The sequence below is a fragment of the Melospiza georgiana genome, chromosome 17, assembly GCF_028018845.1.
Source record: "Melospiza georgiana isolate bMelGeo1 chromosome 17, bMelGeo1.pri, whole genome shotgun sequence".
NCBI lineage: Eukaryota > Metazoa > Chordata > Aves > Passeriformes > Passerellidae > Melospiza > Melospiza georgiana.
The window spans coordinates 2,593,051-2,618,280 of record NC_080446.1 but is presented as its reverse complement, the minus strand read 5'-3'; the positions used below and the strand labels follow the sequence as shown (position 1 = coordinate 2,618,280).

Here is a 25,230-nt window from a genome sequence, read left to right as displayed (position 1 = left end):
GTTCCTATAAAATGCAGGTTACAGTTGCAACATTGCCCCCTCTTTTAAGAGCATATCCTGCGTTAAATCAGAATATAGCTAAATGTGGCCTAACCCAAACCATTTAGACAAAACAAGAAGGAAATCGTTTCAAACATCACTTTTTCAGGAAATTTGTCAAATCAAGAGTTTCAAGGTTTAGTTTTGTTCTCTGTTCTTTCTCCAGTGACACCTACAACACCAAGAGCAGTTACCTAAGGTGTTAATGAGTGAGCAGAGAAACCTCCCACACTTTTCCTTTTCTTTCTTTCAGAGCACAACACTGACCTGAAGTTTAGTCAGCTTTTAAATGGGAGCTACAAGCAATTCCAGTGCCAGTAATTTAGGCAGCAGAGACACCTGTTCTCCAGCCCACTGTCCCATCCTTGCAGACTTTTTCATCTCATATCCATGCCAAAGGCAAGGCTCCTTGTCCTACTGCTGCTTGATGAAAGGCCAGCACTCACAGCCCTGGAAAAACAGTCTACAAGGAGCAAAGAAGGCAGAGAAATCAAATTGTCTGCAGCTGAAAGGGAGAGCAGGGAGATCCCAAATCCTCTGCCTGCCCTTCCTGCACAGCCTGACCCAGACACCCTCTCCTTGCCCCCAGCTGTGCATTCCTGTGGCCTCCCTCCTTCCACCACAACGTGGAGTCAGTCAGAACAAGGAGCTGATCCAGCAGAAAATTATTTCAGCAAAAGCAAGTACACAAATGGTTAAAAAAAAATATTTTAAAAACAGAATCAGCTTTCTGACCTGTGTGTAAGTGTTGGTACCAGCATTGCAGAGGGGTGGGGTCGCACAGCTGAAGGTCCAGGCTGGGGTGGGATGAGAAAACAAAGATCTTTCTCAGGGGGAGCCTGGCTTTAAATCAGTTTAAGTTGATCTAGAAACCACACCCTGGGCCAGGAAGAGATTTAGGCAAATTGCGTGGCGAAGAGCAGGTTAGTGCTGCTCCTCAGGAAGTGCAAAAGATGCTGGAGAGTTTGATCTTAGCTGGGCAGCCAGAATTCAGCTGCTGGGTGCTGGTGTTTCCATCCGTGGGGAGCACTGGGAATGCAGCTGCAGGGGGATTTTTGAGCAGCTCCAGTGAGTGCAGCAAATGTTTCTTGTTACCCAAGGTGGATGGAGCTCCACAGCCTCTCTGCCCCCTCCATCCTCCCCGAGCTTGAGCCATTCCTAAACATGTGTTAGGTCTGAGCTGAGGGATTAAGGCTGGTTCCACCTCTACTTCAATAGCGCCATCAGTGAGTCATTTCTATGTGATGCCTCAGTTTCCCTGTTATTAAGAGGTGCACATGCATGCATACAAACACATTATATCATTCATCATGGCTCCCATGCAGTTTTTCACTGGCTACCTGCTGTTCACACCAAGATTTGAAACATAAAGAACTTAAAGAAAAGCTGAATATTATTTTCCAGAAGAGTTGCAGGATCTGCTGCTGGATACTACCAGATGTTGCTTGTCTGAAAATATTAACAGAACAATCTATCAAAAAACACCTCCAAAAACACTGACCTGTTTTATCTTCCACCCCTCTTCTTTCTCCTTTGCCCAAGGAATTAATCTTAATGTCAGGATAGACTTAATGTATATATGCATGATTTCTGAGGTTATCTCAGGCTTAGTTTGGTGACCCAAATACACCATCCTGGCTTCCCCTTCTTTCCAAGTAAGATTTGGGAAGCATTAGTTTACATTTGTCATCTGATATTATTATTATTATTATTATTATTATTATTATTATTATTATTATTATTATTATTTACTGTTGCAGCAGACATCTACCTGGGCTAATTGGACTGTAACTACATTACTGTAGATGTTGCACCCACTGAGTTAAAAAAGTCATTGTTTTAAGAAGCTGACAATCTATTTCAAGGCAAAATATCCCCAAAATGGCACGTACCAGGAGCAGAAGGATGGGAAGACAAGGGTGCAGGGTAATGGAATGGCATAAACCACCCATGTGCACAGGTTGATAGTTTCACTTCAAGTAAATGTTCCTGGTTTTACCATTCTTAGAGAATATCTCCCCCCTCGGATTTCTAACGCTTCTCCATTAACTCTCCCCACTGCAGCTGGAAAAAGTGACCCGGGGCTCTGTGCACAGACACACACATACGTGTCTATGTAGGTGAATATATAATCATCACGCTTTAAATTATTTAATGGAGTTTGTTGTGTCACGGGCAGGCTCTTCTAATCTGAACTTCTTAAAAAGAAAAGGGTAGGCAGGAAAAAGAAATGTGTACGCGTGCTTGTGAGACAGCCGATGTAGTCGCATCTATAAAGTCTGTGGGAGTTTGGGCCCCTTCCTTATACATAAACCGCCCTCTCTCCTGGGCTGTCTTCTCCTTAATGACGTTCACGGCAATTTAGGCGCTGGGGACCGGCTCAGCCTCTCGCCGAGCCCGCAGCCTCCACAAACATCCTGAAAAGCAACCTGAGCAGACGTCCTCCCTCCTCGAGGCAGTTCCCGGGATTTTCTCTCCCGAGCGCTTTGGAGCGGGCGGGCGGGCGAGCGAGAGGGAGCGCTGGGGTTTATCCGCCTGCTCCTCCCACCAGAGCCACCCTCCCGCCGCTCCCCGCCGAGCGCGCCGCTCACACGGCTCCGCCGCGGCGTGCGGGACGCGGGCACCGCGCTCCGCTCCCGCCACCGCCGCCGCCGCCGCCGCCGGGGAAAGCGCCCCGGGCCGCCGCCGCCGCCGCCCCGTCCATGGGCCGGTGCCGCTGATCGGCCCCCGCCGCCGCCTCGGGCCATGAGCGGGCTGCGGCGCCTCCGCGGGGGCTGAGCCCGTCCGCCCGCCCGCCCGTCCGTCCGTCCGTCGGTCCGTCCGTGCGCGCCCCCCGCGCATGCCGGTGGCGGGGCGCGTCCCGCGGCGGGGCAGCCCCGCGCCCCCCGCGCCGCCCCGCAGCCGCCGCCGCCGCGCCGCGATGCCGGTGGCGGGGCGCGGGCAGCCCGCCTCCTGGCTGCTGGTGCTGGGCGCCGCCGCGCCCGCCCTCTGGCTGCGCTGCGTGCTCGCCGACTTCACGGTGGACAACGAGGTGCACTCCAGCTTCATCCACCGGCGGCTGCGCGGCCCCGAGCGCCGCGAGATGCAGCGGGAGATCCTCTCCATCCTCGGCCTGCCGCACCGCCCGCGGCCGCACCTCCACGGCAAGCACAACTCGGCCCCCATGTTCATGCTGGACCTTTACAATGCCATGTCCGTGGAGGAGGGGGCGGCGGGGGCCGCCGCCGAGGACGGCGAGGGCTTCTCTTACCCCTACAAGCCCATCTTCAGCACCCAGGGGCCGCCTCTGGCCAGCCTGCAGGACAGCAACTTCCTCACCGAAGCTGACATGGTCATGAGCTTCGTCAACTTGGGTGAGTGCCGGGCTCGGCGGGGCTGGGTCGGGGGTAACCGGGCAGGGAACCGTGCCGGGGGGAGGCTGGAGAGGGGACCCGGCCACCGACGGGAGGACAGGGACTGGTGGCGCAGGTGGCCCCGGCTGGGAGCTGTTTCCCAGAGGGGCAGGTGGGTGACAGCCCACCTGGGCAAGGAAGGGCAGGCAGCGGCCCTCGGCAGGGTGGCTGCTGTGCCAGGCGGTAATTGAGTGGCATCGGCGGGGAAAGAAAGAAAGGGCTCTGACTTCCCCTCGCAGCATCGGACAGCCACGAGCTCTCCGCACACGCCGGCACTTTGAGCTCTTTGTCGTCCGCTCCCTTTGATAGTGGCTGCGCGTCAGAAATGGGATTTGCAGGTAGGAGTTAAACAGGACGATGAGCAGGTCTGCCCCGCATCCCGCACCGCCGAGGAGGACACGAAAGGCCGGCAGAGCCCGGCGCGGGTCCCGCACGGCTCCCGCGGGATGCGGTGGCACGGCCGGGACGGCTCCTGCGGCATCCCGGCCCGCGCTGCCTCGGCCGCGGGGGCTGAGCCGCTCGCACATGTTTTCCTAATGGCTTGGGAGGGATTCCGCAGTAAATCCTTATTTACTCCTGCAGCTTTTCCTGTTGACCCCAGTTTATGCCGCTAACTCGCCTCTTTTCACAAGCACATGTGGATGGGTTTATGCAAACGATACGAGAGTTGGCACGCTTTGTATGCGCCTCGCTAGGCCTCCCTAATTGGATGCCACGGCCCAATCTGATTTCTATTTGCTCGCTGTAGATTGCACACCCGTGTGGACTGACTTGGCCGGATTTGAGTAAAACATTGTCAGGGTGCGCATTCTATTTTAAATATATAATTATAGACCTGGCTCGCTCTCTCCGTTTTTAGAGCTCATCATGTGCGGCTCTCAAACCACACACGTACAGATAGGGTGCCTGCGAGTTCAAGGCAGAACCTGAATCGTGTTTCCAAAACAAGATCGGCTCAGACTTTGTCCCAAACAAAGGGAAACGCAAAGTGCAAGAGGAGCACACCTCTGGCACATAACCTGCCAGGAATTACAGACCCCCATCTCCAATAAATCCATTAACACCTTTATGGATGTCACTGTTCTGGACACTTCCACTGTCTGGAACTTCAGAGGCAGCAAAGATTAAATCACCACCTAAACCACCACCTCTCTAATCCTGCACTTTAACTAACTTGAAAAGCTCAGCAGCTGTAAAGGCTCTGTGACACACGTTAATAATTATTAGACACGGTAGCCATCCCGGCACAATTCCTGCATGATAAGGAGCCACGGGACGCTGTGGGAGAGCTTAGTTTGCATGAGCTGCGCCTCCTTATTAACTGCCATAAGCTTCACAGTGGGAAACTCGGAATTACATCTGGCCCGGGGGCTGTGCTCCATGAGGGCTGGTGCTTTCCATTTGGAATTACAGTGTTTGTCTAGTCGCTGCTGGATACTTAAGCCGATGAGCAATGATACATTTAAAATCAAATATTTGAGCAGTCAAAAGTACCAATAGCAGTCAAATATTTGACTTTGAAGATAAGGGTGACCTTGCTAACACTGTTCTCTGTGGTTCTTGTGTCCTACATCGAGTGCAAGGAGAGCCCTGAGCAGAGGACAAAAGATGTTCAAATAACAATAGCGAAATTCACTCTTTGCTTTCCATTTCAGTAGAGAGGAAAGAACCTTATGAAACATGTAAGTACATAATGGCAGGGAGTTTAGCTCTGCTCCTCAGGTGTAGTAATTTACTGAATCACCAGTGAAACTGCAGCGCTCCCATCCCACATTGCCGATGCAAGTCTCTTGTCACCTCATGTAATAGTTATAAGAAAAAGTTAATATTTAGGCCATTGATGGGTTTGAATACAAAGGAATGAAATCAATCCATAAATGTGAAATAAAAGTTACATTTTGGATATGTCTGTGTCTATGTGAGAACTTTGTATGGAGCAGGTTTCACCTGTATGAGCCATAACGCCCAATAACCAACATCCTGATGCAGTTTGGTGACTGCAGTGGATTTATTCATTCATTTCAACCCACCAGGGTTTGTTGTCAGCTTAGAAATGCAAGAGTGTTCTCCATGCAAAATCCTAAATGATTATTTTATTTAATTGCTGTCAGCATGGTCAGGGAGCAGTAAGAGCACAAGCACAAGCAAAGCCCAGCAGTTTTAAGGACAGGTGGAATTACGACCAGCAAGGCACATTTTGGAGGTTTATCTGTGCTGTTTTGTTCCCTTGTCAACAGAGCATGCCAGGACGAGTTTAAAAAGGACACAGATCTATAAGAGCTTTCTTCATCGCTCTGCACACCTTTCATCCCATTATAGTCATTGCTCTTTCATCTTTATAGGACAAAGGCAGGCTTGTTTATGGAGGTTTTAATGAATTAGAGCAGCCACTCACTCCGTATATAATCAAACACAACACCTGCTTTGAGACATACAGTTTTCTATGACATTCAGGGAAAATTAGAAGATCAGTTGTAGAACTGAATTTTTGTGGAGACTTTCTACAATGATCCCTTTTAAAGCAGAGCTGAATTCCTAAATGCAGACTGTAGTAAACTGTGTCCTACTTTTGTAAGAGATACTCTGTGAGCATTGCATTTCACAGGTAGGCTTTTATTACTATAGCAGAGCCATCACAATGAGGAAGTGTCACAGCATAATAAAGTTTCATTTTAGCATGGAGGAAGTAAAAGCGAGCAAAGAAATAATACTTTGAAATTTCAGTCAATAAAAAACGGTAATTCCAGGCTTCCAAATGCTAATCTACATAAGCACTTTTTTTGCCTTATTCATATTCCTCATCCATCTAGTTGTACAACTTTAGAGGGAATAATACTTTTTAAAAAACTACATTGCAGGATTTACTGGGCTACATAGTAAAAACCCCAACAGCAAGCCCCACACACATTGATTTCTATGGAGATACTGTGTATATTTAATGCAGAAAATTTATGCTGGGTATTGGTAGGGAGGAACCAGAATACAGGTGCTCCGTTTTAGGGAGCTTTGTACTAAGCACAGTTTTACTTACTGTAAAATCCTGACAACTAATTAGATTTAGATTTATAACCAGTTAATTTACAGGCTACATTTTGTCTTAGCTTACACCTGTGCTAAGATGGATGGGGAATGGAGTTGTGTCAAGAATGAAGTTATTTGTAAATTAAAAGAGAATTTAGCCACAGTGGTCTGACTAAGTTAGTCAGTTAATTACTGACTAATTTTGTAAAATTTATTACTATAATTTTAACATTTAGAATTTAATTTCAGATCCTGTCCAATACAGTTTACAAACTGATCCATTTTAGGAACTGAAAAAACGCAAAGCATATTCTGCACAAGTTTAATTTCAGTTTATAAACAGCAGCTAAGGAGTAAACATCCTCTAGATGACTTAGGCCTTCTCTTCTAAAAATAATTGCGTTGTCCTTATGCTGGTAAACTTGCCTTGGTAAACAGACTTGCTTAGAATATTTTTAAAAGAGTCGGCACAAGTGATACGCAATTTGTTAATTTGTCTCGTGGTTGATTATAAAATGAACAACGTTGTTTAATCCTGGCAAAAAAGAAGTGGGGGGGGGAATTAGTCATTCTTGGAAGGAGCACTTGAAAGTGGCTTTTGTTAATATAAATCAAGAAGCTGAAGAGCCCCCAAGTTTCCTTTTATTTCATACCATCTGGCTGTCCTTTTTGTTGACAAGTGTTTGGCATAGAGAACCATCTCTTTGCCCTTTAATAACAGGCTTTAACACTGTAGGGTATTAGAAAAAGATTCTATAACAGTTAAAAAATTTCCTTCGGGGAATACTTTATAAAGTGAGCACGGGCTGCAGGCATTTGCAGCTGTAACCTGGCTTGTGTTAAAATTTGGAAGGGGCTGCCTTGCATTCCAGCTCACTACAGGCCTTCATTGGTGTACAGCCAAAGGTTAATATAGATGTCACACAGTTTTTCTTTGGAGAGCCTCAGATATAAGAGTACGAGTACAGCTGTGTTTTTAGTAACCCTTTCATAATCACTTCTTTTAAACCTCATTTTCCTGCTTGTATAAATCAAAGATTTTCAAGGATATTTGACCTGGATTTGAACTTATTTGATCTTCACATATTTCCCACTTGAAACAAAGCAGATTAAAAGTTAGCCCTGGATGCCTGGTCCCCATCACATGGTTTGTCCATACATTAGGCCAAGCGCTTTGGTTTTTTTTCCTTCTCTTCCACCTCACGCTGTTAAAAGCTCTCAAGCCTGAACAGGTACATCCCATAATTGTTTTGGGCAGTGTGGATATGTGCAGCCCTTGGTGGTGTAACACTGGCTTAAGGCAGAAAGCTTGCAGCCAAGTCAGGGTATGAAGGAGCATGCAGCAAGTGACCAGCAGGTATTCTCTGAATGTGCAGACCTATCCAGAGAAAACTTAATTAATTTTCTAATTTCCAGGGGTAAAAGAGCAGAGCAGGACGGGAACCATTTACCTCTGCCATGGGGGTATGCTGGCAGAACAGAAAGGAGCCGCCAAGGACAGATGTCCTTACGCAAGGAGAAAGGACCTGGAAATTGTCCCCATCCGCTGGCACACAGCAGATTTATCCCAGAGCAGGGTCTGTGCTCTGTTCCCACACAGGCTGCCCTGGGGGGGTGAATCCCCCTCTGTGAGCTGCAGTTTAGAAGCCAAAACACAGCAGCTCTGAAAGGGCTTTGAAGGAGACGAGCCTTGATGGCCAGGCCCTGTGATGCCGGTAACAGGAGCTGGGCACCAGTGGAGCGTGCAGGACCTGCTCCCAGTGCCCCCAGTGCCCCCAGTTGTGCCATGCCTGCGTCTCTGTGTGTGTCCCAGCTCTCCCCCTGCAGAGGAGCTTTAATGGCCTCTGGACAGGCAGCACAAAACCAGGCACTGCGCTCCCTGGAAATCAGCCTGAAACACATTTTCGGGTCGGCGGGGAGAGACGTGTGAGAGGAGGTTACACAAGTGGTTGGAAACATTAATTAAAAAAAAGATTATAACTATTAAAGCCCAGTCAGAGCCGTTGACAGGCTCCTTTTAAATAGGACACTGTGATGTTTTAGTTTAATACATTCTGGCAGTGTCACTGGGGTTAAGGCTAATACTGGGATGTGTGGATCCTGTCATGTTATTGTCAGGAGGAATGCAGGGATTAGGTTGGAGAGTGGCGGTGGGTGAGTGCTGCAGCTGTGTACACTTATTATAAAAGATTTAAGTCCCACTGGTAAAATCAATATATTAAATTGCAAGAGCCCCTGTTTTTAATTAGTTTAAATCAAATATACGGTTAGTGCCATTAGGGCTGCTATCCTTGAACCAAGTGAGGAAATGCTAATATTTATGTGGAAACTGTTAATTTGTGGTTAAAATGATAACACATTTAGTTTTATGCCTCTAAATTGTCCTAACTGGATGAATACCAGTGAGAAGTTGCAATGATGGATGAAGTCATCTGAGCAAGAACACAAGTAAGCAAATTTTGATAGCATGCCAGATAAGGAGACTACCTGTTGATATACAGCATTAAGAGACCATGATATTTTAAACCTTTCCAGTCCTCCTCTCTAGAGCCTACATCAAAGTACTTTTATGAATTTACTACATATATATATATAAAATATATACCATTACTATATATAAATAAAATACGCTATTTTATATATGTATATTTCTTCTCTTAATGGAAGAAACTTCTAAAGAAATGACAGAGCTGTTTAAGTTAGTTTCAGGATGAAGATTTTCCTTTTCAACTCTTTGAAATAAACGAGACTACACACAAGGACTAATCCCATGGATAAAGTTCTGCACATGCTTAAGGTTGGAAAAATGGAAACCCAAGAGAAAATTCTTGGCTAGGCCTTCATTGGTGTAAATTGTCAAATTTCTACTGAAGCTGGCCCTGTGGTCTCATTTATACAACTCTACGTCCAAAGTAATTCCCATAAACTCCCTCTTGATTTACACGAGCAGCACTGAGAGCAGAATTGGGCCAAAGAAGTGCCCCTGTGTTGGAATAATGAGCATGCAGTAGTTTCTGCTTGAGCTTCACAGAGTTTCCTCTCCTAATCTTGAAATTGTTTCTGAGGGAAGTTTCCTTTGCTGCAAACAGTCAAAACATGAACCAGCTCCTATTAGTCACTGCTTATCATTATTATTAGCCCGATCCATGTTGTTGAACTACAGCTGAATTCCCATCCTTGCAACAAACAGAATTTAGCAAATAATGTTTGACAAAAATGTGAAACTGATATTTCTTAATACAAGACATATTTCATATGGAGAAACTTCAGTGCTGAAAGATTCCTGGTATCAAAATATCTGAATCATAGTACAAATAAACAGCGCCTTGTAAAGGCTGCGGGGCCAAATTCCGTGCTGGAGTAATTCCACTGAAGTTAGTGGAATTGTGCCAGGAGATAAACTGCCATCTAGATTTTTTTGGTGTTGAGGATTTTGTCAGTAAAAATCTTTGCTGCAGAAAAGGTTGCAGGTAGCAAAGATCACACCGGTTCTGATTCAAAAAGCCCTTTTGGAAACCTTTGTTTCATTGATGAGGACCACAAAGTTTGCTGAGCTCCCCCTCGTATTTGGGTGTATGTTCTACAATTCCATTATTTATACATAAATATACCTGATTTACAGCAGGTAACAGAGAAGCCATGGTGGGTGTAATCCCCACCACACTGTGCCTTACCCCTTTTAAAAACATTTGTGCCATCTACATCTGAGAGTCAGTGAAAATCCAGACTGAGTGGATTGAATTAATGGCAACTTTGAGACTACAAGTTTTAGTGTAATTGCTTTATTGTTTGGGAACCAAGATGCTTACAGTCCAGTTCCTGTGCAAACATGTTTAACGTGTGTTAATGTGTTTCAAAACCAGACCCTCTCCGCAGAATTCTGCTTTTCATTAATTGACATCAGTAGCATGGTACAGTATTTCAAAGCACTGGCCAAATATAAACTGTGTTTCTAATTTCCTTACTTTCCTGTGTTTGGAATGCCAATGTTAATTTGTTCCCATGGAAGAGTGAGAGCTGCCAACCACAGTTTTATATAAATGGCTTTACAGTGCAGGGCTGCCAACATTAAATGATACTTAGGAATTTTCATGACATTTTGTATTTAATGCTGTGTGTGTGTGAGAGAGAAATTGAGGGAGATGTATGGCATGTTGAACAGCACAAGCTCTGATGATCAAGGCAAATGTTTGAAGAAATTTATCCTTTGAGGAGCTGTTACTCAATGTTTCTTCTTATTTAGGATTTTTTAATAACCTGTCAGATACTACACAACATATTCCTTATGCATAGAAAAAAGCTGTTTTGCAGGGAACTTTGTTGCTAACGATCCAAACAATTCCCCCCCACACCCCCCAATAATTTTAGTTATTTATTAATAGATGAGCAGATGGACTTTAGTTTATGTTGTTCCTCTGATCATTCTGAACTGGATTGTAAGAATGTGATATTACTCAACGTGAGAAAATGCAAAAGCAGAAAAAGCTGCCGCTGCTAAGGAAGAGGGGAATTAAATGATTTTAGTTTAACTGCCAACAGGTAATTTTTCTTTAGCAGAATAGTAGCAGCTAGATAAAATCATTTGCCTCTCTTAAAGAAAAAATCAAGCATTATCATAGCTTCTTTAGTGGTATGTCTGCCTTTGTACATAAAACAAATGTGAAGTTCCCTTTAAACAAAGTTTATTTTAAACTGATAATGGTAAAAACAAAGTCTGTTTATGTATTTCTCCCTTAATTCCTGGAAGATATTCAAAATACAAATTGTTCACGTTTCAGTAGATTCCCCTTAATGAGTGCTATGGTTTATCTCTGCATTTCCCCAGTTTATTGGAACAGGTGCAGTGTCTGCCATCTGTGCCAGCCCCGTGCTATACCAACAAACAAAGTGTTGTTTTGGTTCACTGGATTTAAAAGTCTCCTGAGAGTAAAGAAATGAAAGAGAAAGAATTTAGAAAGTGCCTAGTGAAGGAAAGGCACTTCAAGTAATGTGCTTTGTCACTCAAGTCTTCCCGTAAATTACCTTAAACTATTTCTAAACTGTTTGAAAAATATTATCTGCAGAGGATTAGGTTTCTGTTGCATCTCAGAGGTTCCACACTATTCTTATCATCCTTATCCTACCACAGTAGCTTCCAAGTTAGAGTACTTTGTTGTCAGGTTGAATTAAATTGTACAGGAGTAAAACTCCTTTTTTCCTTCTCTTAAATGGAAGAACTGTGAATTTTCTTTTTTTTTTTTTTTTCCCCAGTGTTTCTGCTTCCACCTCATTTAAGAGATACTGCAAATAGCCATCCAAGTTTAAACAAGATTATGTTGTAATTAGACAGACAAACTCATAATTATTTAAGGGCTAAACCAACAACAACAACCCTTTCAGGTTCATTTTGACAGTGTTTATCCAGTGTATCTGGAAAGGCTTACAATTAAAGTGCCTGAAGGGTGGGGATGAGATTTTTCAGCATGCAGTCAGTGCTATCGGGTCCACCTGGCCTGGGAAACTATGCAGGCTTTGTAGTGGAGAAAATCCCTTAACTTAGATCTTCATGGCAAGCTCTTAAAAGCTACCTTCCTTTAAAAAAAAACAACAAAAAACAAGGAAAAGGAGGGCAGAGGGAAGGCAGCTTCCCCCTAAGCAATAATTAAAGCGAGCAGGAGCTCCCTCAGTGCTGGGGGAGCAGCAGATGAGCTGATAACCACACAGAGCATCACCCTGCAAGGTTTGCTGTGCTGGATGGATAACCACACAGAGCATCACCCTGCAAGGTTTGCTGTGCTGGATAACCACACAGAGCATCACCCTGCAAGGTTTGCTGTGCTGGATAACCACACAGAGCATCACCCTGCAAGGTTCTCCCTGCTGGATAACCACACAGAGCATCACCCTGCAAGGTTCTCCCTGCTGCACACAGGAGCTTTCCAAAGGAGCACTGAGTTTGCTGTGCTTCTGCAGCAGGCTCCCCATGCTGGGCTGAATCAGAGCTCCTCACAGCCCCACTGATGTCACCCCAGCCTCAGTGATGTCACCACAGCCCCACTGATGTCACCCCAGCATCCTCACAGCCCCACCGATGTCACGCAGCCCCACTGATGTCACCACAGCTCTTCACAGCCCCACTGATGTCACTCCAGCCTCAGTGATGTCACCACAGCCCCACTGATGTCACCTGAGGTCCTTCACAGCCCCACTGATGTCAGCCCAGCCTGCTCAGGCCCACTGATGTCACCCCAGCTCCTCACAGCCCCACTGGTGTCACCTCAGCCTCAGTGATGTCACCCCAGCCCCACTGATGTCCCCACAGCCGCACTGATGTCACCTGAGTTCTTCAGAGCCCCACTGATGTCATCCAGGCCCACTAATGTCATACAGCCCCACTGATGTCACCCCAGCCCCAGTGATGTCACCCCAGCCCTGCACAGCTTCACTGATGTCACCCCAGCCCCACTGATGTCACCCCAGCATCCTCCCTCAGCTGCAGCAGCCTGGCCCCAGGCCACCCTGGCAGTGAAGTCACCAGGCCTGGCACCCTCTGAGGAGCTGGCACTGTGTGCTGTGCCCAGCCTGGGGCTGTAATTCACCCTGAGCCCTGGCCTGGGGCCCCTGGGCCAATCCTGCCCCTGGCCCCTGCCTTGCCTTGGCACTGGGGGGGCTCCCTCGGCTTTGCCAATTGTTCTTCCCACAGCTCAGTGGCTGTAAAACTTTTTAAAAGAGAGCAGAAGAGCTCTGGGAGAGGTACTTAAAAATGCTCACAAAATAATGCAGTGTTGGAGGTTGGGAGTTTTAATTCTGATGGAGAGGAGGGTTTCCTCCTGGGTGAGCGCTGGGGATGGGGCTGGGTGGGTTTCCTTTGTCAGTGCCTGGAACACCCAGTGCCTGTACTGAGCCCTTTGGCACCACAAGGGAAAGCAAATTCAGCATCTAAACACAAAATTAAAAATTACTGTAATTTAGAAATTCTGAATTCCGGTGCTTACATTTGCTCTTTTGTATCCATATTTTAACAATTTTATTTCCATAAGACAATTGTCTGTAATGCCATGAATGATAACCAGTCATCACTAAGAGGAATCCATTCCTAATTGTATTTGTTCTGCCCACAAGCTGCTCTTCCCTTGGTTCTCAAGGTTAAAACTTACTGCTTTTTCCATCACTAAAAATATTCTGAACAATTTAATCTTGCTACTTTTATTTGTTTATTACTCTGCAGTCATTATAACCCCACAGGGACTTTTTAGATGTTAATAAAGAGCACTGCACATCACTTTTCCTGAGGCTTGTGTGGCACTATAAACATTATGCTGAGTTTAAGTTCCCCTTTCTGACCATATCCTTAAAAAATCCAGCATTTGCTAAGAGAATGGAGGGGATTTTTTTTCTTTTCTTTTTAACAAAAAGAAATAAAGGCGGGGGGAAGAAGTAACTTTAGCCTCAATCTGCTAGCTACATAAAACAGTAAATGTTCAGCTGAGGCAGGGAAAAACCAGAACTGCTAGAGACTGCTTGTTTCCTTTTGGAGGAAACAATAAATGTGCCCACTTGTATTTTAACAACATTACTACTGGGCCCCCTAATTACACGAATATACTTGTAATAAACTGCAGGAGAGAAGAACTGAAAAAGATCTGTGATGAATGATTCTTTTTCCTCAGCTCAAAAAGAAACTTTTGGGTAACTACTCTTAAATCTTGGCCCAAATCAGGAGATGAAGATATTTCAGCACTATGTGATGAATCATTTGTCTCCTGAGACAGATGAAAAGGAGAAGCAAATCAGACATGTGGTGTAAAACTTCTCTCATTGGTGTGGACACAACTTTGACCTCTGAGTACAACAGTTCTTGCAATCCATGGCATGCAGTGTAATGAAATTACCAGAATATTAGAAAATAGGAAATCCCTGACATTTCTGCTGCGTTAAAGCCTGACACAGGGAATACAGAAACACACAAAAGAACCCAGAACGAGGCAGGGACTCGTCCAAGCAAACCCCAAATATTTCTCCAGCAAACAGAAAACTGTCATTTTGCTCATTAGTCCACAGCTGTGAGATGAGAGGTGCTTCACTGAAAATCCTGCAGAGGAGGGAGGTGAACGCAAACCAGTGTGTGTGACAGACTGAGCAGGAGGTGAATCTACGCCAGTGTGTGTGACACACTGAGAGGGATGCGAATGCAAACCAGTGTGTGACACCCTGAGAGGGATGTGAATGTAAACCAGTGTGTGTGACACACTGAGAGGGATGCGAATGTAAACCAGTGTGTGACACCCTGAGAATCTCCTCCCTGAGCTGGAGCTGTGACCCGAGGAGCGAGCAGAGCCTGGCAGGGATCTGGAAAAGGGATGAGCTGGAAAAGGGATGCTCTGTGCTCCTGCTCCTTCAGAGATGCTCTCACAAACTCCCACACTCACTCCTGTGCTGTTTTTGCAGTTGCACACCACAGGACTGAGCTGTGCTCCCTCCATTCATGCCAGACCCATGCAGGACACCAGGGTGTATTTCAACAGCTGATCTTTTACCCCAGAGCTGCAGTTGCAAAATTGTGCTTGAAGACACACAAAAACCAAAACAAAGCAGCAAATGCTGTTGTTAGGGGCTGACTCAGGAGGCCTGCGTGGCCCAGCCCTGGTGAGAGGCTCAGTGTCAGGAATCCAGCAGGGCTGTGGTATGCAGGGCTAGGTGCTGCTGATGTCACTGATGGGCTTATCTTGTACCAAAAGAAAATTCCTCTTGTATAAAAGGGATCGTGGGTGGGAATTAAACTGCAAATAAATCTCTGCCTCACCCTCAGATGCCGTTATGCCTGGGGCATGGGCCACCAACGTTTGGGGTGTGAAGGGGACAGACACGTGCCCGTGCCCTACATGTGAATATTTCATGTTTGTTTTCCTGAGGACATTCCTGAAATAGCAGTTTAACCTTGCCATCGCTCTGAGACACTAACATTTTACATCTGCAAACAGGAGTACACGTGGATGTCTGCAGCCCCCAGGTCCTCAATACTCATAGCTCTCAGGGCTGTGTAGAGTTAATAAAGAACAAACAGCTGCCTGCCTATTTCTCAATAAAATAAATGTGTTGCACAGCAAATGTTCCTAGAAAGCAAAAGCTGTGAGTCCCATCCCAGGGTGAAGGACGTGTGGTGCTGGCAGGGAGGGTCATTCCAGGCAGTGACTCCTCTCCAGGTCCCCTGTCCCAATCCCAGTGCCCCACCTGAGCTCGCCTCTCTTGGCAGCACAGAGCAAACATGATCATCTCAAAGAAAAATGTGAACTAGGTCATCAAGTCACACTTGCATGAGGAAGGGCACTCCACAGCCTCTCTGTAAGCAGCAACTGAAGTTTCTAAGGGTTATTTTCCAAAACATCCCCTCCAAACACTTCATTTCTGTCTAATAATTATAAACTGTGTTAATACCACTGGACCTCCCACATGCAGAACACCTGAGAAAGAGGCAATGGCTGCAGCAGACTGGGTGCAAGGAGAGCAGGGATCTGGCAGGGATTTCCCCTCTGGGGCAGCAGGACCTTTCCCCTCCACAGTTTGCTGTCCCCTAATCTCCCAGCTCTGCTGCCCAGAGCTGCAGATGTTTGTCAGAGCACAGACAAGCTCCAAAGGCCCAGCTGGTCGTGGGGCACAGCTCACTGTGTACATTCCAAGCTGAGGTTTTGCTGATCACAATCAAAGGCTGAGATCCTTATCTGATGGCCTGTGCCTGATATCTGCTGCTTATTTTGTAATATCCCACAAACTGCTCTCTCAACAGCACCAGAACCTGGGATTTCAGCTGAGAAATCCAGCAAGTTGCATGGCTTCAAACCTGGGAAACTGGTTTTTAATTATTTTCCTTTTATCCCAGCAAACCACAAGAAAGGCTGGATTCCCTGCAAATCCTGCTGGGCTCCTCCCAGGGAGCCTGTGCAGGTGTAGGCCCACACTCCTGCAGCGTTTGGGGGGATGCTGGAGCTGTTGTGGCAATACAATATTAAAGGAGGATTAATTAGATTTGTGCCATTTATTTGGGCAGCTGTTCAGTAGATGAAAGGAAGTCTAATGCAAATTAAATGAATAAGCCTGAAGGGGCCAATGTCCAGTCACAGCTCCACTCGTGTCCCTCAGCACAGCTGGGGCAGAAATGGGCACATTCCTTTGGCAAAAATGAGGCATTTGAAGATTCCATCAGCTGAGCTTTCCCTTTCAAGTGTTGCCAGTAGATGCACAACATATACATGTGCTTTTAAAAGACTTTTATTTTGAACTCAAGATGTGAATCTATGGCATTAAGAAAAGCAGAACAATCCTTTATTTAGCTGCACCTGCACCTTAATGCCTAATGAGTTTAGTCTGATGGAATCCAGACCTCAGGAAGGATTATAAATTCTCATTTGATTTCATTTACTTCTAAAATACCTTAAACCAGCTGTACCAGCCCAGAATCCAGCCCTTCTTTCTCTATCAGTTTTCCAAGTGTTGAATCTTTGCTGTCTTAAGTAACTTTATGCTATATAATGATACTGCAACATTAAAAAAACAGAGAGCAGCTTGAAGAAAAAATCATGCAGTAGAAGATAATTAACATATAAGCTTAAAAGCATCAGATTATGAGCAGAAGTTTCATAAAGTTCTTTCGGCCCTGGAGGGAAGGTTTGGAACTCACTCTCCAGACACCAGAGGTACCTTTGGCCGTTTCTGTCTGTTTTGTGTAAACACATCAGAGATGCTCAGGCAGTGACAATCCCAAAATTACTGACTCAGGCTGTTTAATATGAATAGTAGCTAATTTATTTAAAAACTTATTACTTTACCCCAGTGTAGATACTGGAATGCAGGGGAAAAAAATTTGATCCTGTTACATCTCTGCATGATCAAATCATTGCATTGAAGAAAAAGTATTAACAAGATTTGATTTTAATTTGTGTGCCCTCTGCACGTGCCAATTGCAGATGGAGGTGCCTGTGCCCCCAGCAAGCTCTCATTTTCCTCTAAGTCCTTCCCTTGTGGGCTTTTCTCCCCATTTTGTTTGCCCGTAGCAGTCTCACAGTGCCTCTTATCTCCCCTGGCTGAATCCACTTTATTTCTGACCAGATCTGCGCAGCTCTCTCTCCTTCCTTGGGGATGTTTCCATTTGCTCAGGGTGTGCAAGCAGTCAGGGCAGGCTGCTGGTTATTGCATCAGTGATATTTGGAGACCTGCTCAGTCTCAGAGCAGGTTGCAGGAAGCACCTTAGGCCCCATTTGTCAAGTGTCTGGACTGGGGGATTATTTCTCTCAATAAACCTTATTGCCACTTAACTTTTCTCCCTCTTTGTGCTCTGCAACCTCTTCCCCCCCTGAGGCACCCATTACCCTTCTGCTTTCTCCTCCTCCCTTTTCTGTGCTGTGGCTGCCACCCCAGCCTGATCCTCATCAGGAATTCTCCCCAGATTGCCACTATCTCCGTGACCCTTGGATGCCCTGGCAAAACGTGTGACTTGCAATTCACACCTAAGGCTGGCACAGCTTTCCTGGGAAGCTGGCCTGGCCAGAGGCAGCTCCCCGGTTCCTCAGCCTTGCTGTCCCCTGAATGACAAAGTCAGCGAGCAGTGTGGTGTAGCCATCATCTCTGCTCAAAGAGGGAAGAGAAAAATGTGCTCCTGCATCTTCACACGCCTCCCACAGCTGCACCCAGAGGGTTTGGGGGATGTGTTAGCATGCCTCTGCTCTCAGGCTGTGTCGTTCCACACTGTGCAGACAGAGAAGAGAAAGCAGGAGCAGTGAGGAGCTTCTGCCTGTCCTTCTGCTCAGGGCTCAGTTTGCTGCAGGGACATTTCCAGGGCAGGGTGTGGAGCAGAGCTGAGGTGCTATGCATTCACCCCAGCCTGCCCTGGTTCCCTGCAGGAGCTGCTGCCCAGGTGCATCCCATCCTCAGCTACACAGAGACACAACAGCCCTGCTGTGCTCTGTCAGGGATGAGCACCAGCCTGGCTTAACCCTGATCCCAGAGCCAGCACCAGAGCTCGAGACATCTGTGATGGCCACAGCACTGCCCAGCTGGGGGGGACACAGGATTTACAGCATCGGCACAGTCCCCAGCTTGCCCCTCTGGAAAACAGCCACCCACAAGGCTTTGGGAATGGGAGAGCACAGTCCTGGGTTTTGGTCAGCACTGTCCTGGCTTCCCCCTTTGCTGTGAAAGGAGGAAGGGAAACAGGATCTGAGAGCCTGGAGAGGGAGGCCCTGCAGGAGATTTCCTTATAGTGGATTCCAGAAGGATGAAGGTAGAAATAGAGGCAGTCTGTCAAAAGGAACAACTTCATGAACTCCCATTTTTTTTTCCTTTCGCTGTCACCCCTCCCTGAATTCTCCATTCCCTCACACCGCTGAAATCCCACAGCAATCCTCAGAGCATTGCAGCAGCTGCAGATGGATTGCAGCTCCATGTGCTGCTGTGTTTCACGTGACAGGGCTGTGAATTAGGTATTCTGTAGAAACACAACTCTTCCCTGCTTATTTAACTTTGCTTTCCCCAGATACACACGCAGACACAGCAAACAGCACCAGGAGTCACACCACCATGGGTCTGTTTACTATTAGGAGAGTTTTGTGTTCTCAGAGCAGTCCCAGGTGTAAATTTTTCACAATACCTTTCATCTCGTCTGGCTCTGCTTTCAGCAGAGAAAGCACAGCCTGAGCTGGCACCCATCAGGGCACACTCGGGAAGGAAAATGGATTACCTGTGCTTAACCTGCCCAGAAACTCCATGGATGTTCTTGAAAATGAAATGGTTTTTCCATCCAGCATTGCTCAGAGTGTCTGCAGAGAAATCCCAGCAGGGAATGTCTCTGAATCCAGACAGCAGCATGCACGATTCCCTCTGTCATTTCCTCCCCAGTGGCTGTTTCCCCCTTTGCCATCTACCACACTTGGGAATTTTAACTTAAAGGGCTCCTGGGTGACACATGGGTTGAGGAGAGGATGTGGTGGCTCTCAGCATCCTCTGGTCCCCACACACATTCCCTGGTGGCTCCTGGGGCAGCAGGTGGCTCCTGCCTGGCCTGGGTACCACACTGACCCCAGCACTGGGGGAACAGCCATTTAGGAACAGCAGGAAGGGAGAAACACCCATTTCTGTCCTGAGCAGCCCTTGCTAGCTGAAGTTTGACTGAGTCAGGAAGAACTTGCTGCTGTTTGGGAGATAATTAAACCCATCTTCCCTCGCCTGGCTGTTTGCACACGCACAATGATACCATTGTTCAGAGTCATGCAACACACATGCTGACATTAAAGTGTTTAATCTTGTACTACAGTATTCCATTATTTTTTGGACATCTGTACATGATAGAAAGGCTTCGTATTAAGGGATTTGTTGACAAAGAAATGGCTAATGCTGATACATGTGTGGACTGAAAGGATCTTTCCAAGTTGTGTTCTGCAGTAGGGAGGCTGCTGCTTCCCAGGCCTGAGCCTGGCACAGATGTGATATGCACTGTTGCTATTACCACTTTTCAATTTATAACAAGGAGTCAGTGTTCAGAAGAATTTTGGAAGCTCCCTGCTGGGTTTGTGGCTAGGTGGTCTCGCTGGCAATACCAGCTCCATGCTGAAAGCTGAACAAATGAAGTGATGGCTAAAGGGAGAATATTAACTCCAGAGGGCTTTTTTTCCCCTTTTGAAGCAAAAATGCTCACCCCAGATCACTTTGCAGAGTGAGCACTAAAGAATTTCCAACTTCTGGGTTTGGGGATAGGGATTTATGGAGCCTGGTTTTCATCTTCTTGGAAATTAGTGCATTAGTGCTTCTCTCCACCCATGGATGGGGCAGGACTTTGCCCTGGCACACGCTGAATTGACCATGCAAGAAAGAGTTTATCACCTTCTCCTCCCTGTCCCTGGCTGTAAAATGGGTCCCTGAGCAGGGAGCAGCTGGGTGCAGGTTCCCTTCTGCTGAGCCCTGCCCTGGCTCAGAGCAGCCCCTTCAGCAAAGGGCACATGGGGACAGAGCACCAGGGCAGGGCTGCAGATGGGGACAGAGCATCAGGGCAGGGCTTGGGCACATAAACCCAGAGCACCAGGGCAGGGCTGCAGATGGGGACAGAGCACCAGGGCAGGGCTTGGGCACACGGGGCCAGAGCACAGGGCAGGGCTTGGGCGCATAAACCCAAAGCATCAAGGCAGGGCTTGGGCATATGAGCCCAGAGCATCAAGGCAGGGCTTGGGCACATGAGCCCAGAGCCCTCCAGTATCTGGGCGTGCTGAGCCTGTGGCTCAAGGACAGGCTGTGGTTTCAGAAGTGGCAGGATGGCAGCAATCCCCGGTGATGGGATGCATTAATGGGTTATAGAAAAACCACAGACTATTTTTCTAGTATGCTTATGTCACAGGTCAGAATCTAGGCTGTATTTGTTTTTCCTTGGGTTTCTCCAAAAACCTGCACTAGCTTCTAGATGACTTGGAGAGCTGCAGCTATTCCATGTAAAAGGCCTGCCAAATACTGTTTTTATCACTCTTTAAAAAAAAATTTAAAATATATGCCATCACACATCCCAGGACATTTGCTCTACTCCATTTATAGAACTCCCAATTTATATTCTTCAACTATTTCTCCAATTATTTCTGTAACTGCTGCTTTAGCTGCCTAATGTCAGCATGTAAATCACGAAGCCAAGAGAATGAAACAGATGAAAACCAATCACAGAACTTTGCATTCCCAAATTCTTGCCATTATAAATTTCCTGCCACTGCCCCTGTAACTCTTGCTGTCAAGGACAATGAGGAGGGAAACATTCCCTTTGCTGGCTGTGGCCTGGCATGACATTATTGCAATAATCTTTATTATAGTCCCCCTTCTCCTCAGAAAAATATAAGGACTGGCCTCACATTTCTTGCTCAATCAGGAGCCCTGCTGAGCCCAGTGGGCTCTTTCAGCTGCACAGACCACTGGATCCTGCCCCTAATTGGTTTCCTCCTTCTTGAACCCCAGCAACATAAGGAGAAAAGGCCTATATTTCATAAGTGCCATGGTTTTATCCACCAATTTAGAGACAAAGAAGTGCAATTTATAGAGGGAACATTTAATGCCTGTTAATTAGGAGCCCATCGAGAGGTCTCGAATTTGGCATCCCGAAAATTTACAGCTCCATTTCACAAGCACCACCAGCAGGCCCGGGCCCCGGGGGTGGGCCTGGCCTCCCTCCCTCCGTGCTGGGAGGTCCCTGCTGCTCCTGCTATGCTGCTCTGGGGGCTGGCACGGGCCAGGAGCCACCCCAAGGATCATCCTTTGGGAAAGGGGACATTTCTTTCCAGCTGGATGCACTTCCCAAGGGAGGCAGGAGGGTGAGGCAGGAGGTAGGAGTAGTGGGGCTCAGGTGGAGCTGGTTTCTAGGGATTCTATTTTCTGGGAATTTCTGCACTGAAATGATGCAACAGAGCTCCTGAAGCTTTGGCTTCAGTCTAAGGTAGTGACAATGAAGGGAAAGAAAGGTAAATTTTCTTGGAAAATTCAAACAAGACTTTGCACTGCTGGATGCAAATGTGTCAGTCAGAGTTTAGAGATCCAGCCTGGATCTCAGGACAGTCCAGTCTCAGCCACCTCTGAAGAAACAGTGCCCATTTTCTGTAGCTCTGCAGCTGCTGGAGAGAAAGCAAATAAAGACTCTCCTACCCTCTAAACTCACCACACAGGTAGACTCTGAAAACCTGTGAGACCTTAATGCCAGAGCCTGGCAGATTCTTTTTGGCATTTGAATTTCTGTGGGGTTTCTCAGGCAGCTGCTGGTGGCTCAGCAGCAGCCTGGCTGAGAGGCTGAGGCAGGGGGTGTTGTCTTTTGGAATCTATTTTCCTTTGACTTATCTTTCAGTCTCTGGAATTCAGGACCTTTAATCTATTTGAGATTAAAGTCCTTAACAAATCCCTTCTGGCCTTTTTTGGGAGTGAAGAAGTTACAGACACCCTACTGCACATTCCTTCTGGAGCCTTTTTCCATTGTAAATGAGAAACAAGTAGCTCTAATTGTTGTAAGCACTACAATAAATGAGACAACTGCTCTCAAAGTGCCTTATAAAAACAATTAACATATTATCAGGTGAAAGCGTTAACAAGAAAATTTAAGTTTTTACTTGTTTATATATTCAAAGTGTGTTCTAAGTGCATCACCCAAATGTGCCAGGGAGGAAGAGCTGTGGAATTACTAAAGCTTTCCCAGTTTGGCAACCTGAGAACAGAGACTATTCATCTGATGTTGAGTTTCTTTCTGAAAAGCAGTTTTTTGGCATCTTCAGAAAACAAGAGAGTAAAAATACCTAAGCAGGGAGATTGGCCTCCTGTGAAATCCATTGAAATTAGTGAAAATATTTCTATTGACTTGCCTGGCATCTAGATAAGCTCTTTAATTCTTCAATAATAATTATTTTTAACACTGTCATTCAAAAACACTGCAAGCTGTGCCTCGCCATAATCCCTGTGTCACGAGGCAGGCCTGGCCACCAGCAATCCCTGACACCACCCCAAAGTCCAACCAGGTTTGCAGAATTAGCTCAGGGTGGCTTTGCCCTTGCCAGCAGAGATTCACAAAGGGGCTGCAAAGAGTTGGAGTTGGTTTATTTCTAACCTCAACATACTTTGCTGTGAATATGACCAAACGTGGGATCAGCTGAAGTTTCCAGTTCTGATGGGGTGCTAAACCAGGACCTCAAGGTTTTCTGTCCAACATTATTTATTTGGTACAGGCTTTAACTGTATTGCTGCAAGTTCCAAATATCAGCAGCCACACTGTTTCATCCCTGTCTGCTGATGTTTTTAAGTTCTGTATCTTCAGCACACGCCACGACAAGCACCCAGTATTTGTTGACATTTTATCTCCAGCTTTCCCATATTTTTGGATCTGATATCTGGCTGCCTCACACCTGAGCACATGTGCCCATGCTGTTTGCTTTAACCATCCCTGGAGTTGCACAACTCTGTCCTGCCCCCTCTTGCATCACCACCAGGCCACAACAGAGCCTTGGAGACACAAAGGACTTCAGAGGGCTGGGAGCCCTCTCAGTGTCAGATAGAGCAGCACTCAGATCCTGCTCAGATAGCAAGGCCAGGCTTTCAGAGGTGCTGATCTGACTTGCATGTTTGTGACAGGTGTGGCCAAGCCACTGATAACCACTAGCCTGAGATATTCCTTGTTTTGGCTGCATCTCCTTAATTGTTCCCCCACAATTTTTGGTGTCTTGCTTATTTTCCCATGCATCTGATGTCCTCCCCCATCCCACAGCGCCCACTGTCTCCACCTTTCCCAAGGACTGTGCCAGGGGGAGTGCCTGGTGATCCTCATCCACCATAGCCCCAATTGGCTGCCACACTCACCATGCCAAGGGTTATTTCACAACAGCAATTTTAGAGCCCTGTGTTAAATTAGGCCTTTTAGTTAGGCCAGATTAAGCCCTGTGTTAAATTAGGCCAAATTGAGTTAGAATTTGTCTGCAGTGGCTGTGCCTCCAGAATGCAATGCTGCTTCTAAGAATGAGGAGAGGCTCACACGCATCACCTGTGAGTGACTTGGGATTGTTTTTTAGGGAGAGGAAATGCCCTGTTTTCCCACAGTCAGGGCACACAGTCTGTTTCATAGCAGAATTATTTTTCAAGGGTGTTCTTCCTTTTCCTATTTTACAACCTTTGATTGCACATCCAGAGCTTTGGCTTCCTCTCCAAGCAGCTGCCTTGCCAAGGCATTTGAATTGTGAGCTGGAATTTCCAATGTTTGAAATTAGCATCTGAGCTAAAACCATTCACCAAAGCCTTTGGGTAGTAGATTTGTGAGAACTATGAGCCTGGGACAAAGATGAGTTGAAGTTCTGTGGGCAGAAGGGCTATGAAGCATATCCAGCAAATATTCAAAATGCTTGATGTGTTTTAAGGGAGCATTTAACATTAATTTAATGGTGAACAAACAGCTGAGATTAAGTCCTTCAAGGATGACCAAGAAGTTCTTCTTATGGTCATTGTGTCAATAGGGATCATGGATTTTATAACTCTAATGGAGGACCTACAAAATCACATCCAAAGATGCAAAGAATTGCAACTTTGCAAGATGCAAAACTACAGTCACATCCAAAGAATTGCTGCAGCAATTCTCTTGAACTATTTCAATGAACACCTAAAATACCACTATTCCCCCTTGTCTTTTTTCTTAAGCTCTCCCCCCACGCTGCCCCTTGCAACTCCTCAGGTAATTAACTGGAAATGACCCAGTTGCAGCATTGTCAGAGGTCTAACACCCATCAAACCCAGGAAACTCAGGCTCCTTGAATGCTCCCCTGCTTACCCCGTGCTGTTGTGCTTAGGGTATTACAGGGGTCTGCAGAAAGTGCTTGATCAGATATACTGTACCACATGTTCCCAAATACCAGCACACAGCAGCAGCACTTGGGGATAGGATTTCAGCCTTCATAATGAAGAGTCTTGCTTTTATGAGTTCGAGTCAGACCCTTAACGTTATTTTAACATAGATTTTGGTGTTTAATTATGTAATAAGATTTACTGCAGTCATCTAACAGATGTTGATTCAGGGTCAGTGTTTCTCATAAATTAGTTCTGAAAGGATTTGTTACTTCTGGGTCAGCAGATAGGTCCAGAGTGCAAAGAAAAAGGGGAAAAACAATAAACACTGAGTTGAAGGGTTTCTTGGGATTCTTTCTTCAGTTACATATCCACATATTTTCATGATCTTAATGACTATAGCCACAGGAATGTTTGCTTTAACACTAAAGATGGCTCAGGCCAAAACCCTATATCCAAACATCTGCAAAGCATGGGA

At 46.3% G+C, this 25,230-nt stretch overlaps 1 protein-coding gene across 1 annotated transcript in view; it reads left to right on the top strand.

Annotated features, from left to right (window-relative positions):
• Positions 1-2,878: 2,878 nt before the first annotated feature.
• Positions 2,879-25,230, top strand: part of BMP7 (bone morphogenetic protein 7) — a 39,370-nt gene continuing 17,018 nt past the window's right edge. Inside the window, exon 1 of the mRNA XM_058036088.1 lies at positions 2,879-3,392. Within this exon, the coding sequence (XP_057892071.1) occupies positions 2,879-3,392 (514 nt within the window). The remainder of the gene's footprint in view (positions 3,393-25,230) is intronic.